Source organism: Bufo bufo, chromosome 5 (genome assembly GCF_905171765.1).
Source record: "Bufo bufo chromosome 5, aBufBuf1.1, whole genome shotgun sequence".
NCBI lineage: Eukaryota > Metazoa > Chordata > Amphibia > Anura > Bufonidae > Bufo > Bufo bufo.
The window spans coordinates 193472398-193490989 of NC_053393.1; the positions used below are offsets into that span (position 1 = coordinate 193472398).

General features: G+C 45.8%; 1 protein-coding gene across 1 annotated transcript in view; it reads right to left on the reverse strand.

The window, feature by feature from the left end:
* Positions 1-9272: 9272 nt before the first annotated feature.
* Positions 9273-18592, reverse strand: part of LOC121001259 (cytochrome b5) — a 35808-nt gene continuing 26488 nt past the window's right edge. The window contains exons 3-5 of the mRNA XM_040432250.1: positions 15325-15354; positions 14171-14205; positions 9273-10301 (exon numbers count right to left, since the gene is read on the reverse strand). Coding sequence (XP_040288184.1) covers positions 10220-10301; positions 14171-14205; positions 15325-15354 — 147 coding nt within the window. The 3' untranslated portion in view covers positions 9273-10219. The remainder of the gene's footprint in view (positions 10302-14170; positions 14206-15324; positions 15355-18592) is intronic.

Consider the following 18592-nt stretch of genomic DNA (forward strand, 5'->3'; position numbering starts at 1 on the left):
AACTGGAAGTAAGGACTATATCTGGCAATGACTGCAAGTGAAAGTGAAACTAATATAGTAGCTGGGAGTGGCAGACAGGACTCACCTGAGAAGGATGCCTACAAACTCCCAGTCAGGACAAAAAAGTTCACAAGGCAAAACCCAGATGACATACCCTGAACCACGGAGCAAACTCACAAGCTATCGCGAGTAGCAAGTCGCTGCGACCTTCTCCTCCCAGACCTGTCTGGATCAGTCACAGTCGTGACATGTATGCCCTATTGCTGGCTTTATCCTTGGTCAGGGAAAACTTCCTCTCGTATATGTCTCCTTGCTTTAAATATATCCTTCTGCCCTTCAGCTCTCTGTTTGGCTGGAATAAACTTGGCTCTGCACTGTACTTTTATAGGAACTTGGTTTCTCAGGAGGCAGACTCTTCTCCTGGTGCAACTTCTGAGCTTCTTTTGCTCAGGAACCCTCAGGCAGGCTAGACTGTACTCACTAACCTCCTGGAATATACTGCACTAACCCCTTCCTGTCTGGGCCTAACTATATATACTAGAGGGTTCCCTAGCTCCCTCTACAGCTTGGGAGGAGAAACTACACCCCTGACAGGCCTGGTACACAGGAATTAACATGGCATTACAATGCAATACAAAACACCATTCTCCCACAGGAGGTGGGAGCAACATAACCCTTAGTAGTGCCCACCTTTACGTAGTGGGACAATACATACCCCGTTGCTTTAAGGTTGCCCGTCCTCGGCGCAACACAAGGGGCCCGCCCAGCTGGAAACTGTAACCTGAAAGACAAAAATGCAAAGCAGGCACATACATCTTACATTTGCAATGAAAATATAAGGCAGCTCCGCTGGCAAAGGAACAAGTGCGGTGAAAAGGGGCGTCGTTCTCTTCACTCAGGATAATATAGGGAACAGGGGAGCTGACCTGGTACAGCGTATCAGGAATAACCAGGATAGTCCATAATGATAATGATAGAAAATGCAAATATAACATAAGTTCCTGGAGGCTCAAAAGAACAAAATGAGTCTGTACACGGGTCTTGTGGACAGTTAAACAGGGGTTTCTCGGGAGGAGTTACTCTGGTCAACAATGTAGTCTCCGAATCTCACAGGTGGGTGCCCCTTAGTAGGCCGCGTGGACCTTCTTACTGGCAGAGGCTCTTCCTGCCTTGGTTCAGAGGGGCCAGAGGAATCCACAGGCTCTGGAGCCCTTTCAGGTATATCCTGGGACAGGTCATCCTGGGGTTGAATACTAACAGGAACTGGAGCCGGCACCACCAAGTTCAACCAGGGTGTGAGGAACCAATGAAGTGGCTCTTTGTCATGTATCAGGTTCTCATAAGCCTGCATAGGATCAACAGGTTGGGCTGATGACTCTGGTTTTGGAGACTCTAGCTCAATGTCCTCTGTTGCAGTTTCTCCTTCTATGCAGGGCTTTAAACGGTTCCTGTGTATGAATTGGGAGCCTTTACCTTCCCTGGAAATTTGGTAAACATGGGTCTCAGCATTAGGAATATCAGTTATGATGTAGGGAGTCCTCTCCCACTTACTGTCCAGCTTGCTGGTTTCGGTGGTTATTCTTCAACCACACCATGTCCCCTAGAGCTAGAGGTTCTGCATGAGCAGCCAGGTCATAGTCTCTCTGCTGTCGCTCTCGGGCACTTTCCATGCACTCCTGAACAATCTCCTTAGCATTAAGGAGACGTCTTTGATGCTCCACCACCCAATCAGTCTTTGGTAGTGGGTGGATGACTTCAGGCACATGTACATCCAGGGCGTGGTCGGCAGGCAGCCTCCCTTGACAGCCGAACATCAAATAGAAGGGCGTGTACCCAGTGGAACAGTGAATGGTATTGTTATATGTATACATGAGTTGTGGCAGCAGAGCAGGCCAATTACCCCTTGTCTCAGGGGGTACTGCTCTCAACATTTCAATGAGAGTTTGATTCATCTTTTCACAGAGTCCGTTACCTTGCGGATGATAGGCTGTGGTTCGGACCTTCTGGCAATTATGTAGCAGGCACATCTCCTGGAACAACTGTGATTCAAACGCAGACCCCTGGTCGGTGAGGATCCTCTCTGGGCAGCCGTAGGGTAGGAGGAAATACTTCCAGAACGCCTCCGCCACAGTCTTGGCTGTCAGGTCTTTCACAGGCACTGCTACAACAAACTTAGTGAAGTGATCAATAATGGTCATGGCATAAGTATAACCTGAGCGACTTGGCTCCAACTTCACATGATCAATGGCAACAAGTTCTAAGGGAGTTTTACTCACGATAGGATGGAGAGGCGCTCTCTGGTCATGGCGTTCACTTCTCCCGACGGCACAGGCAGTACATTCCCAGCACCATTTTTCAATGTCTTGTCTCATCCCAATCCAATAGAACTTCTGCGAATTGTGGCCTCAGTTTTCTGCTCTCCGAAATGTCCAGACCGGTTGTGATACATCTCTAGTATAAGACTGGCGTCTCGACGTGGTATGAGGATCTGATACACCCTATCGCAGGACACTGGATCCAGGCTCCTTCTTAGCAACAGGCCTTTTTGAAGGAAGAGTTGGTGGCGATGTCTCCACAATTTCAATAGTTCTGGTTCTGCACTCTTCCTGCGGACTCTCTCAGGAGTTCTTCCACTAGTAAGGAAGTCAAGCAGTTCACCGAGGACTCTACTTTCTGACTGGAGCTTAATCCACCTTTCTTGTTCGCCTCTGGACTCAGGATTAGTCGGTGGAGAGAGATCAGCAGCTGAGTGATTTTCAGTGTGAACATTATCTTGCTGAGCAAATTTGCTTTGATTCATCTGGTGCTTCTGTAGTGGGAAGCCGAGACAGGGCATCAGTATTATCATTTGAGCGGCCTGCCCGGTATTTCACAGTGAAGTCATAGTTGGCAAGACGAGAGGCCCATCTTTGCTCCAGAGCCCCTAACTTGGCTGTATTCAGGTGCGTCAGGGGATTGTTGTCCGTAAAGGCGACAAACGGAGTGGCAGCAAGGTAGTCCTTGAACTTTTCAGTCACAGCCCATACTAAAGCAAGGAACTCCAGCTTGAAGGAACTATAATTTTGATCGTTTTTCTCAGCTCCCCTCAGGGATCTGCTGGCGTAGGCAATCACCCTCTCTTTGTTGTCTTGCACCTGAGCCAACACGGCTCCGAGGCCTCTTTTACTGGCATCCGTATAGAGGTGAAACGGCTTCTTATAATCCGGGTAACCCAGGACAGGGGGTTCAGTCAGCTTCTTCTTTAGGAGCTTAAAGGCAATCTCCCATTCTTCATTCCATTCAACAGGGACAGGAGTCTTTGGACTCCTTTTGGGATGCCCCCTTAGGAGTTCCTGAATCAGATCCGCAATCTGTGCAAAATGCGGGATGAAGTGTAATATCCTGCAAAGCTGAGGAAACTTCTCACCTCCTTCACGGTGGTAGGAGTAGGCCAATTACGGACAGCAGCAAGTTTATCAGGATCAGGCTGAACTCTTTCTGCACTAACAACGTGCCCTAGGTACTTTTACTGCTGGTTTCAGCAGGTGGGACTTGGACGGCTTAATTTTAAGGCCATATTTAACGAGAACTTGAAACACTTCAGCCAGATGTTTTAAATGATCCTCATATGTCTTGGAGTAGATAATGACGTCATCCAAGTATAGCAATACAGTCTCAAAGTTCTTATGGAGTAAACAACGCTCCATCAACCGCTGGAACGTCCCTGGAGCGTTACACAGTCCGAAAGGCATGTAATTAAATTCAAACAGGCCCATAGGCGTAGTGAAAGAGGTCTTTTCCCGGTCTTCTGGGGCCATAGGTACCTGCCAGTATCCACTGGTTAAGTCCAGGGTTGAGAAGTAGGCTGATGACCCCAGGGCAGTCAAAGACTCTTCAATGCGTGGCAACGGATAAGCGTCTTTGTGGGTGATTTGATTGATTTTTCTATAGTCCACGCAGAACCTAATGCTGCCATCTTTTTTACGAACAAGAACTAAGGGTGCAGCCCAGGGACTGTGACTATCCCGGATTATATTAGAGTCCTTCATTTCCTGTATCATTTCTTTTACGGACTGATAGGTAGTAGGTGGTATGGGTCTGTATCTCTCCTTGATAGGAGGATGAGAGCCAGTGAGTATGGTGTGTTTGATTACACTGACCTCTCCGTAGTCCGTGGAGTGCTTGCTAAAGGCCTTGTGGTGCTCTTTCACCAGATTCAGGACTCCCTCTATTTGGTCCTTCGGGGTAGATTCGTTCCCCACATGAAGTTCTTCCCACCAGGATACTGAAAAGTCGCTGGCAGGGGCGCTGCTGCTCTGTGCTGTTTGGAACGTCTCCGTGGCAGGCAGACGGATAACATCCTGGAAGGATACCTGGAAAAGCTGAGCAATAGGGCAGTGCTTAGAGAGGGTAACAGGGTGATTACCGAAATTAATCAAACGGACAGGCACTTTACCTTGAGATACAGTCACCAGGCTCTTGGCTGCTCGTACGAAGGGATGATTCTCAATTTGGATGGGTTCCACTAGGGCTTGATAGTCTTGGCCCTGGATACCTAGCACGGCACGGCACCACAGGATGATCTGGGAATTCGGTGGCAGGATGACCGGCCGGTTATCCCGGATCAGGGCAGTACAGATTTCTCCTTTTCCATTTGCAAATTTTTGTTGAGCACACAGCACACTGATAGTCTTCTGAATGACTCTTTTAGAAGCAGGTGAAGCTGAAGGTATGGATTGGTTCAATGCCTCAAGCACCTCGGAGTAACAATTTTTAAAGACATTAGTCCCTAAGATCACGGGGTGTCTCCCTTTATCTCCGGCTTGCACCACAATAACACCTTGCTGTGGTATGGTGGCTTCTCCCACCTGAAGGGTAGGTTCCCAGTACCCATGGACTTTCACCGGCTTGCAATGATATCCAGCCAGGATTCCGGTGGCTGGGTGAGGAGACTTGAATCCCAGAATTTGTCAAAGGTGGGTCGTTGAATGGGGGTGACCTAAGACCCCGTATCGAGCAGGGCTTCAAGAGGTATCCTGTTGATGCATATGTTAATTTTTGGACGAGATCCTACGTATCTGGGCATCCAACTTGGATCCTTTGGACCTACTGTTCTACCTCCCGAGGGGCGGTCCTCGGCCTCGGGGGTGGCCCGTTTAACTGCCAACACGTTGATTCAGTATGTCCATATTTCTTACAATAGTGGCAGACAGGCTGCTTACGATTCTTAGACCGGTAACTCGGTCGTCCATCAGGTTATTTGGGGTATACCTGTCACACCGGTGACAGGTTTGAGAAGATCTGAAGGATTATCTGCTCATTAGTGATCTGACAGCATCTTTTGGTTTCACTTTGTCTGTGTGTTGCTTGTATGTCCACACCTCCTGTTCAGGTGTGGATCATAGGACCTTTACCTTCCCCTATTTAGTTGGACTCCACCCATCACTCCTTGCTCTGGATAGCTTCATTTGGTGTTGGAAGAGCTGGAGTGTGGTTCTAGTTGAAGTCCTGATCATCCATCGAAGTTAAATGTTCAGCTTGTTGTGTTTTGTATTCCCCCCCACCTCTGTTGTTTACTAGGCCTCAGTGAGACGCTGGTTCCTTCACCAGGGAAGGAGTGGGTTGTCTCTGCCCTGTCAAAAGTCTAGGGCATCTGAGGGCCACCAGGGTTTTCTAGGTTCCTGTGTATGGGCATCTCTACCATCGAGAGGTGCCCATACGGATAGGAGTTAGGGCCAGGAGCAGGGTTTCATAGGTGGTGACCCTTTTCCTTCCCTAGTGGTGAGGCCTGGTGTCTTTTCCCTTCCGTCTTGTTGTCTTTTGGTGTTCTCCCCTATTACATCCGAGCCAATACCGCCATTTTTTGTTCTGATCTGTGCAGCTATGGATGCTATGACTGCACTATTCAAACAGATGCAGAATCTGACTTTGGAGGTAGCAGACCTCCGTGCGATGATTTTGCAAATTCAGAGCCCACAGGTTGCTTGTTCCGGTGGTGGGTTCCAGGCCTGACCTGAACCGAAGGTAGCTCTCCCAGACAGGTTTTCCGGAGGTAGCGACAATTTCATCCGGTTCAGGGAGTCATTTAAATTATATTTTAGGCTTCGTCCATACTCTTCTGGTGAGGAGTGTCAACGTGTGGGTATTATTATTTCATTACTTAAAGAGGACGCACAATCTTGGGCTTTTTCTCTGCCGACCGGATCACCGTCCCTCCGGTCGGTAGATGAATTCTTTAGAGCCTTAGGTCTAATCTATGATGACCCGGATCAGATCTCTCAGGCCGAGACCAAGTTACGGGGTTTGCGGCAGGGAGAACGTTCTGCAGAGACCTTTTGCTCTGAATTTAGGAGATGGGCTACGGATACAGAGTGGAACGATTCTGCTCTCCGTAGCCAATTCTGCCAGGGTCTCTCAGAGACTGCAGGACGCATTGGCTTTTCACGAAAATCCTGAGTCATTGGAAGCAGCTATGTCCCTTGCTGTACGTCTTGATAGACGCCTGAGGGAGAGATCTAGGGGTCCTCACCTTCAGAACGTACTGTCCAATAAGGGTACTGCTTCCTTTGACACTTATGGTGGAGAGACTCGGGTGGTTGTGCCTTGTGATGAGCCTATGCAGTTAGGAGGCGCTACTCCTGGCAAAAGCTTGGGTCATGTGAAAGGAGTCTGCTTTTGTTGTGGCAAGAAGGGACATTTTGTGAATATTTGTCCGTACTTGCAGCATCAAGGTGTAAACCAAAGTAAAAAAAAAAAAAAGTTTAATCCCCAAATTACTAATGGAAGTGTGGGTGGGCAGCAAGAAAACCTACTTTTGTCTTTTACTGGTAGTACCCTTTTTCTCCTGTCAGCCGAGGTGGCACTAGAGTCCAAAACTGTGAAAATCAAAGCTTTTATCGACAGTGGGGCAGGCGTTAACTTGATTGATGGACAGTTTGTACACATTCACGGGTTGACTACTAATGCATTAGAGAATAGTATTTTTTGTCTTTGCAATGGACTCAGCACCTCTCGCCCAAAAATGCCTGTCGCAGGTAGTGAATGACATTCATTTAAGAGTGGGTGATTTGCATCAGGAATCTATCTCCAGTTATGTGTTGGAGAGTCTGCCTGCTCCGTTGATGTTGGGCTTACCATGGTTAAGCAAACATAACCCTAACATCGATTGGCAAGCGAGACAGATTCTCGAGTGGAGTGCTCATGGTGGCCCCTGTGGGGAAAATGTGCCCCCTTATAGTTAGTATATATTTCCTGTATGACCGTGTATATATTGGCCCAGTATGGCAAGTGGGGACATATGTATGTCCCCTGTATGTGATGCCCCAGGTATATGCGAGAGTGTGTGTGTGTGTGTGTGTGTGTGTATATACACTTATGTCAGCATGACAGTATGCATGTGGACTTATTGCTGCCCATTCATACCCCCGGTTTTGTGTGTGTGTGTGTGTGTGAGATCACATATATATATATATATATATATATATATGAAGGTCATAGTGTTGTGTGTATATGTCTGTATGCCTCTGTATTTGCACACATGTCCATATATACTTACATTAGAGTTGGGTATATAGATATGCCCCAATTGTCTTATATGCATGTGGCCAGTTATGTCCCCCAGTCATGGCGGCCCCCCCCCGCCTGCTCCTGCATACCTGCGGGTGATGGCACCAGATTGTCCAGGTTCTGGTCACTTCAGAAGATCAATAGATCCCTTTGAAACAGTGTGGTGCCATGGTGTCTTTGGCTGTAACAGATTGTGAGCCTCAGGGGGCCAGTATATGCTGCAGTCTGAGTGCATGCATTCCGTCACAAGCACACGATGATGTCATTTCTCTGCACTTTGGATGGGGGAAGTGGGGGGGGGAGTGAGAGGGACTTATATATCAGTCAAAGACAAAGGGAAAAGGGCCTTTTGGAACTGGACTACAAGGAGAGACACATGGGAAAGAGCAGCTCCATGACGTGCCCCTAGAGAAAGTCGAGCCGCCCCCCTGAAGAGGATCCCCCCCTGGACAACGAGCACCCCCTAGACGAACGAGCAACAAAGCGCTGAGTATCTCCCCCCTGATTAACCCCTACACCCCTGATTACCTACCCTGTCCCACCAACAATACCCATACCCCCTATAACCCCTTGCCCATCACCCTCACCACTAGCCCTCTCCCTGTTATCCACCCCCACCATTCCCCGGTACCCCATCATACACTTGCAAGGTATTAACCCTTGCATAGCTGGGTCCCTACCCAATGTCTGTGGCCTGCATTCACCCCTGCAGTGCCACCATTAACCCTTCGTCGTTCTCTTAGGGATAGAATTAGTCAGGTGGGGTGGGCTGCTAATACATGTGTGAATGTATTGTATAGTTAGTTTGTGTGTGTGTGGAATTTGGGAACAGTGTAGTGTAGTTTAGTGCTGTATTTATAGTAAGGTAAAGGCAAAGTATTGTATTGTTATATAAAAGGTATAAATAGGCGGGGTCATCAATAGATGGTTCCTCCTATTTATGAATATGAATTATTGATATTTGCATACATATTGGTGATTAATATTCTCCCTTTACAAAATGTATTAATGCCGGATCCGATACCAAATGTTCCAGAAAAACTGATCCGGTTTCCAGGTCTGCACATGCGCAGACCTTTAAAAATCTGATAAAGATAAATACCGAATCCGTTTTCCGGATGACACCGGAGAGACTGAACCGGTATTGCAGTGCATGTCAGATGGATCCGCATCCGGAAAAATTATATCCGTTTACATATGGATTTCCGGATCCGGGAGGCATTTCAGGCATCAGAACTGCCTGCCAGATTCTTCTAACACTAGTGTGAAAGCAGCCTAATAAAAGTATATTCCCTGTCCCTAGTAAATCTATCCCTTTGTCTATACAGTACATCTGAAGCTTGATATGACAAAAGTGGCAATGACATCTAATAGGATATATTATGAAACTAAATTAGTAAATTAAAAAAAATGGGGTTCTAAACTGGACATTTACTTTAACGTATGTCTAAATGAACTAATGACAAGTAATTCAACGCATGCAGAATGATAACCAGTAACATTACTTGTTTCTTAGTCTACCTGCATGGTGGAAGCATTTTACAGACAAAGAAGACCTGTCATAAAAAAGGAAGGGAATGAAGGAAAAAAAAAAAAAAAAAAAAAAAGAGTTTCAAATGAAATGAGAGTAAAACTGCATCACAATCTGCAACATTTCCTTTTTTTTGCAAAACAAGAAGCATACACACTAGTTTAAAATGAGAATAAAATAATTCTAGAAAAGGAAACACATTTACCATCTTCTTTTATTTTACTATTACAAGATGGAATAGTCAGGGGTGGTCAAGAATTCTTCTGACAATTAATAACAATGGTTTTAAAGAACGTGACAAAAATGCCAATTCAATCCAAAATACACAAGGTGTAGTGAGTGCTCGCAAGGACAGACGTCAACGAGCTGACTTGTCAGTCGCTTTGTGTACAAGGCACTATGTAGAACAGAGGTCTGACAAATTTCACACCATACATAATTCTTATTGGTGCTACCTTACTGCAATAACACTGGTAATTGTTGCTACACTTTGATGTACTTTCCCTGCATGTTCACATCTGTAAGCAGCATACCTGGTGTAGACTTATCATCCATGCTACCTGAGCAGTAGGGGGGACTACACATCATTCTGCAGTGTTATATTATAGCAGACAACTTCTAGTGACCGGCTACAGTATGAATACTCAAATGGTGAACGCCCAGAAAGTCAACTGGCTGCTAGCCAAGTTTCATAGCCTGCAGAATACACTGAAGGACACATCTTAGTACAATTTCTGATACCGAATGCTTTCAATAAGTACAGGAAACACAAAATGGGTATGAGACTTACAATAGTGTGATCAGATTTATCAGTCATCACTAAAGAGTATTCCATCTATTAAATGTAGTGAAGACCAAACATATCTGAAACATAGAAAGATTTTGAACAGACTGAAGCAAAACCATTGTGTACACAAATTAACAAGCAGTTTCCACTTCCTTTAACAAGTCCATCCACATTGGAATATATGGCTCAGATTGTAGGGATCCAGTTAACAACCGAATATAACATTTCTTTGGGGACTTGAAGACTGACATGATATGAACACAGACTTAGATCAAAATCATAATTGGCCATCGTAGAATGATGCTCCGTTTTCGGGTCTTGACCGGAAACTGTTCAGGAAATTCCTTGGGTGGCATTTACTCTTCTGACATGTAGAAACGATACATCAAGGCAACAACAATAGCTGATATTGCTGGGATGATCCAATTACTCCACAAACTAGAAGGGAAAGGCAACAGTTACCATGAGCACTGTTTATTACACGGTAACCCATTTTATAGGGCCCTAAACCAGTTAAGCAAGTTTCATGTATGAAGCAAATCATAAAAGTGAAATTTACCATACTGGTCTAAGCTGCCTGGCTTGTTCGAGAAATGCTATACAATTTAGAAATTATAGAGCAATCCACCCAAGCCGCTCTCGTCCACTTAAAGTTATGTATAGGGTAATTAAACTTTATGCATTTGCTAAAAATAAATACAGAATGGGCAAGTTATTCTTAAAAGGAACATAAACCTACACAAATCTGGGTGTTTCATAATTACACATAATGCAATAAAAAAATTTTTTTTTAAAAAAAGGACTTCCATGGATCTCGATTTAACCCACAATTACCTGGCATTTGTTCAAGCTGCTTTTTTTTAATTTTTTATACACAGAACAGAAGTACAGTGTGTATTGGCACATTTGCCCTCCAACAGACAGACTATGATTGGAGTTGAAGAGTGCTGACACATTCTGCGCTGTAGAAAAAACGAAGGGCCCCTTTACACTGCTCAATTAAGTAGATGATTGTCGGGAAGGAAGTGCTTCTTCCTGAAAATGACTTGCTCCTAAGAGGAGGAAGCTACATTTACATGCAGCGATCTCCTCCACAGTATGGTGAGGAGCATCCGCATACAGAATCATTGTTTGCCAGCAGCACAGCCATCTTCCTCTTATCAACCATGGGCCTACAAACCTATCTACTGGAGTCATGTATCCTACAAACATTCCGGGGGGAGGGGCTGTAAACCTTTTTGTTTTGCTGGGGGGCTTCACTGAATAAATATTTTATAGACTGTCCAGACAGATCCCCCTGGAATGTGTTAGGGGAGGCATGATCACCTTCTGGTCATTGACCCTTCAGGAGATGCTGGATGGTTGGGGACTGGTAGTTGTTCCCACTCCTACCTGCCTATGGGTGAGGGAGTGATGAGAATACAAAGTGAAGAGGTTGGGTGTGGTAGTGTAGTTGCTGTGAGTACTAGAAGGGTCAGGATCTGAGTGGAAGCCAGATGCTGGAACCATGTGTGAGGACTGCTGATCGAGGAGATGTGCTGAAGCCACCCCCAGAGAGGTTTCTGTTATATTGGATTATAATAAAAAAGAGTTGAACTCCATCTGAATCATGTGGGTGCTCAAATCACTTAAATGACCCTACTATATGCATTTTTACCAATTATGAAATTAATTTAAACCAATTAAATTAGAAAAGGAAAATAAAATTTTCATCCTCTGCCCTCCTATTACTACCCATTTTCTATCATGAGTCTCAAACCCACCTAATGTTTTTGTTACTGTATCCATAACCCATGCTTTACACCACTGTTCCGCTTGCTTAGGCTACTTTCACATTGGCGTTTTGGTGTCCGTTTGCGAGATCCGTTCAGGGCTCTCACAAGCGGTCCAAAACGGATCAGTTTTGCCCCAATGCATTCTGAATGGAAAAGGATCCGCTCAGAATGCATCAGTTTGCCTCCGATCAGTCTCCATTCCGCTCTGGAAGCAGACACCAAAACGCTGCTTGCAGCGTTTTGGTGTCCGCCTGACGATGCGGAGGCAAACGGATTAATTTTCACTGACGATAGAAAATGGATCGGTCCCTATTGACTTTCAATGGTGTTCAAGAAGGATCCGTTTTGGCCATGTTACAGATAATACAAACATCCGTTCTGAACTGATGCATGCGGTTGTATTATCTGAATAGAAGCGTTTGTGCAGATCCATGACGGATCCGCACCAAACGAGAGAGTGTAGAAGTAGCCTTAGTCTGTCAGCTTTTTATAAGGTACAAGCTCACTAGGAATCAGTGCATGAAGAGCGGATTCCATTACAGAAAAATAATACTAAATTGCAAAGCTTTTCCCCCTAGAATAATCTACATGTTCTCCCTGGGCATCATACCAGAGTCCATAAAGTTAATTATAACAAGTTTTCCCTTTTTTGGCTACTGACATTGGAACATGTATTCACAGATGTGATCGATAATCAGATCAGGCTGTTTTACTTATTAACCTATAATCTGAATCCTCATTACACTGTAACAAGAGGTGTTTAACCTTTTCTTTGGAAATAAATTACAGGCAAAGGAGCAATCAGTGAGAAAAATAAGACTAATAGCTCATGGTAGGGTTGTCCCGATACCGATACTAGTATCGGTATCGGGACCGATTCCGAGTTTTCTCGGCGGTACTCAGCCGCCGATACCCCGCCCCGATACATAAATAGAATACTATGGGCGTAACTATGGGCGGGGCCCGGTGCAGTCACTGTACTCTTACACCGGGCCCCGCCGCTCACCAAAGTATTTATAAACGTGAATCCTTATCCTGTTATTAAGTTGAACTAACGCTGCCCTCTCCCATGTTCCCCTGTATCCCCACAGCACTTACTTAAGCTTCCATAGCAGGCAGAGCAGACGGCAGCAGTAACGTCACTCACTGACGTAGAGCGCCTGCTCCGCCCACTTTATGAGTGAAGCAGGCGGAGCAGACGCGCGACGTCAGTGAGTGACGTTACTGGTGCCGTCCGCTCTGCCTGCTATGGAAGCTTAAGTAAGTGCTGTGGGGATACAGGGGAACATGGGAGAGGGCAGCGTTAGTTCAACTTAATAACAGGATAAGGATTCACGTTTATAAATACTTCGGTGAGCGGCGGGGCCCGGTGTATTGGGGGACACTGTTATGAGGGGGATCTGTGGATGACATATAGCAGTGTCATCCACAGATCCTCCCCATAACAGCACCATCCACAGATCCCCCACCAAATAACAATGCCATCCTCAGATCCCCCCACCCCATAACAATGCCATCCACAGATATCCCACCCCATAGCAGTGCCATCCACAGATCCCCCATAACAGTGCCATCCACAGATCCCCCATAACAGTGCCATCCACAGATCCCCCATAACAGTGCCATCCACAGATCCCCCATAACAGTGCCATCCACAGATCCCCCATAACAGTGCCATCCACAGATCCCCCATAACAGTGCCATCCACAGATCCCCCATAACAGTGCCATCCACAGATCCCCCATAACAGTGCCATCCACAGATCCCCCATAACAGTGCCATCCACAGATCCCCCATAACAGTGCCATCCACAGATCCCCCATAACAGTGCCATCCACAGATCCCCCATAACAGTGCCATCCACAGATCCCCCATAACAGTGCCATCCACAGATCCCCCATAACAGTGCCATCCACAGATCCCCCATAACAGTGCCATCCACAGATCCCCCATAACAGTGCCATCCACAGATCCCCCATAACAGTGCCATCCACAGATCCCCCATAACAGTGCCATCCACAGATCCCCCATAACAGTGCCATCCACAGATCCCCCATAACAGCGCCATCCACAGATCCCCCATAACAGCGCCATCCACAGATCCCCCATAACAGCGCCATCCACAGATCCCCCATAACAGCGCCATCCACAGATCCCCCATAACAGCGCCATCCACAGATCCCCCATAACAGTGCCATCCACAGGTCCCCCATAACAGTGCCATCCACAGGTCCCCCATAACAGTGCCATCCACAGGTCCCCCATAACAGTGCCATCCACAGGTCCCCCATAACAGTGCCATCCACAGATCCCCCACATGACAGTGCGTCATCCACAGATCCACAGATCCCCCAAAACGGTCACATGACATTTAAAAAAAGTATCGGTATTCGGTATCGGTGACTACTTGAAAAAAAGTATCGGTACTTGTACTCGGTCCTAAAAAAGTGGTATCGGGACAACCCTAGCTCATGGGACACATATAATGAAGCTTTAACCTAATATACAATCATATTTTAAAACTGTAAATACCTGGAATCAGAATCTGAAGTGGTAATAAAAGTGTCCTAAAACAAAGAAAAAATAAAAAATAAATATTGAATAATTAACAACTGACAAAACCAGGAGATTATTAAAAAATAACTGCAACGACCTCAGTGGTTTTCTTCTATAAGCCGGAGCCCCCCATAAACATGTATGCTTAGATGAGCTAAACTTAAATGTTTGTTGTAATAGTAAAAGTGATGCCGGATCACTAGGACATGCCATCCCTATATGATTATAAGGTTCCAGCCTCTAGTACCCTACAATATTGAGAATTAAGGGACCATAGAGCTGGTAGCTGGTTTGGAGATGTGCCCCCTTTAAGTTCCTTGCACAGCGGGTGGCTGAGGAGCCCAAGAAAGACTTAAAAGGGAATATGTGCTCAGAAAATCTCCTATTTTCCCACTTTTCAGCAGTCATCTCACCATCATCACAGGCAGATTTACAATGACCGTTATCACATATATAGATAACAAAAGACCCACCATTGGGAACGTGGGGGGCTATTAGAGGTTGGACCCCCATGATCATGTAGTGATGGCATATCCTAGTGATATGACATTACTTTATAAGATGCGAATACCCCTTTAACATCTAGAGCACCCGATCCTTAAAGGGATTCTGTGGGACTATACCCTCAGGATAGGTCATCAATTTGAGATCAGCCAGGGCCCGGCTCCTGGGACCCCTGCCACTTAGCTGTACAAAGAGGCTGTGGCGCTCTGACTGCAGGTTGCATGGGGCTGAGCGGTGCCTAGGCCATGTGGCTGGTTGATGCGATTTCACATTGCCTAGGTGCAGCTCAGCCCCATTAAAGTGAATTAGGCCGAGCTGCAATGCAATATATAGTGCTGTGCTTGGCCTCCTCAAACAGCTGATCGTCAGGGGTCCTGGGAGTCGGACCCCTATCCCGGAGGCGAACATATCAGAACCCTCAAGTACCTAGGTTCTACAATAATGGGCATGGATATTCTGCACACTGCAGCCCACTGACACACAAGTGGAGAGGTTCTAGCTAGATGATGGTCCCTATAAGAATTGTTCCTATAGTCTATTACGCCATGTCAGTATACAAATCAGATCCGATCACATGGCAACACCTGGTTTCTGCTCCATGCAGACTGCTAAAAAGTAAAACTCACCCCTGGTTTCTTGATTTTCCATCTGTCGTCCTGTGAAGAAAAAATTATGTATAAATATATTACATATACAATACGATTCATTCAGCAAGCATCAAATGTCAATACACAGGGACTTCACAAGTCGTGACAAAACATTAACTCCTTACAGCCCTGCTGTAATGGTTCATCATGGTAAGCAACCGGTTAGCCACTGAACTACCCCGCCCCCCCCCCCCATGTCCCCACTAGGAAGGATCACAGGGTGCCAAGGGGTACCTGCTAGGCCAGTGACTACTATGGCAACCGCTTGGCACCCCACAGATTCTTATTTGGCCATTTTTAGTTACAAATACGGTTTATTTTTATCAAATACCCTGTACACTGAGGTCGCAAAATCTCCTTTACAAGAGGCAATTTTACTCTGAAAAAGTCTTATGCGTATTTCTACACGTGAGACTCTTTGGTCTGGAGCGCTGTGTTCGCACAGCCAGTAAAATCTGTTCAGTACATGCTGCCCACACCATTAATCCCTACAGGCCTCACATGCTGTGCTGATACAGGGCTCCAAGTACTGACTGAAGCCGGGCCGCCAAGGGAGAGAACTCCCAAAACTGTCCGCTTAACTTCCTAAATGCCGCGGTCAATAGTGACCACGGCATCTAGGCAGTTAGAGGGACAGGGTTCCCTGAGGATGTGGTACCATGGCAGCTGGAGGCCCAACATGGACATATGTCTATTACACTGCCACAGACACAGCCTAAGGGCCCATGCACACAGCCATGTTTTGCGGCCCGCAAAATACAGATCACGGTCGAGTGCATGCTACCATTTATTTTTAAGCAGTAAGCAGGTGTAATTACAAGCCTATTACAACGGACGATGCTGTGTTTAACAAGCCGTAGGGAGGCCTCACGGAAGTTATGCAACCTCGAACAGTTGATCAGCGGGGGTCCAGGGAGTTGGACCCCCGCCGCTTTCACATTGATGATCTATCCTGAGGATTGGTCATCAATATGTAAATCCTGGAGAATGGTAATGGAAATTCACACAGCTAGTCTGCAGCAGGCATTACACTTTTACTGCAGGCGATACACCAAAGTCGTACACACAATTTTAAAGTAATCTACAATGGATTTGTGTCAGGAACCTTCTTAACAGAAATTAAATGGTCATTAACTTTTCACATCCCTTTGCATAAAATCAATAGTACAAGAAACATTTTAATACATTTTATCAGACAGAAATGACTAGTTCTCATGTTATCAGCAGTTTACGCACCCTGCCCCTAAGCTAAATGCTTTTCTTTTTTTAAATATGCTTTAAAATCCGTCCAGGACAGATCAGTTCCACTGAAGAATCATGTTACACATATCAATACATGTCTATGGAGTGGGGAGGAGTGAACAGGAGCTGAGTGAGACAACAAAGACTTGGCTACTTTCACACTGGTGTTTCTGGGTCCGCTTGTAAAATCCGTTTCAGCCCCAATGCATTCTGAATCGATAAGGATCCGTTCAGAATGCATCAGTTTGGCTCTGTTGCGCCTCCATTCCGTGTTTTGGTGTCTGCCTGACGATGGAGCCAAACTGATCCGTCCTGACTTACAATGTAAGTCAATGGGGACGGATCCATTTTCCCTGACAATATGGTGCAATTGAAAACGGATCCGTCCCCCATTGACTTTCTATGCAAGTCAGGACGGATCAGTTTTGACAAACTTTTTTTTTTTATGAATAATGCAAACGGATGTGTAGATACAAGACGGATCCGCATCAAACGCCAGTGTGAAAGTAGCCTTAAGCAATGAAATAGGAAGTTTAAATCTCAGTCCAAGTGCTTTATCCACAACCATACATGTTAGTACATCTATATAATGTACTCTATGATCCTGGGGCTGCTTCTGAGTGAGTAAGAGAAGGTGAGGAAGCAGATTCTCCTCTACTTTCTGTGTGCACTGGATAGGAGCTAGTCTCCATCGACCAGATGTATGAGAACTGCAAACCTGATGTTCTGCATACAGAGGGGAAAACTTAAAAAACAAAATACAAAAGGCAGATACAATGCATACAGTAGTAGTCAGAAATGGTGTTATTCCTCATGTACACACATTGTACTATTGATTAATGCAGAGTTTGTAGAAAGGTTAGGTATGATTTAAAGAGGACCTTTCATGGGTCCAGACTAGGGTTGCAGTAAACGATTATTTCAGTAATCGAGTATTCTATTGATTATTTTTTACGATTAAATCGAGTAATCAAATATGAAAAACGAATTAGACTGTTTTCCTTTATAAAAACCTCATCAGCCCCTCCATGCCCCCCAGTGCCATCAGATCAGCCCCTCCATGCCCCCCAGTGCCATCAGATCAGCCCCTCCATGCCCCCCAGTGCCATCAGATCAGCCCCTCCATGCCCCCCAGTGCCATCAGATCAGCCCCTCCATGCCCCCCAGTGCCATCAGATCAGCCCCTCCATGCCCCCCAGTGCCATCAGATCAGCCCCTCCATGCCCCCCAGTGCCATCAGATCAGCCCCTCCATGCCATCAGATCAGCCCCTCCATGCCATCTATTGCCAGCTGTCCTCCTTCAGTGCCATGTCCCCAGCGCCAGTGAAATAAAATACTTACCTTCCCTGTAGGGGCGCCGCGCCACAGCTCCTTCCTCTTCAATGCGCGCTGCAATGAATCCTGACGTCACACAGCGTGGGGTCATAGTGCGCGCTTACGTGCACTATGACCTGACGAAGTATCAGGATCCAGTGCAGCGCGGTATGGGCCGGCAGGTGACCACGGAGCGGTAAGCAATAGCAAGCGCTTCACTCCCACTCCGTGGTCACATGACAAAAAATTTGCATTGATGATTTTTTTGTCTCGAATTACTCGATTCAAATCGAGTAATCGTTTCAGCCCGAGTCCAGACATTATAAACTATCAGGTAGGGTTGTTAATCTGCATGCATTCTGCATTTTATGGAATGTCAGGGCCATAATAGAACAGATCCTATTTTTTGGGGGGACAAGGTGACAAAAAATAAAATGCTGAATCCCGCAGTTTTTATAACTTTTTTTTTTCTGTTACAGCGTTCACCACATAGGAAATTTTTTATAATATTTTAATAGTTTGGACGTGGCGATATGTAATAGGTTTATTTATTGTTTAAATATTTTATATGCAAGATTGGGAAAGGGGGTGATTTATGCTTAATATTTGTGTTTTTTTTAAACTTTTTATTTAAAGGGGGTTGCCCAGGTTTAGAGCTGAACCCGAACATACCTCCATTTTCACCCCGGC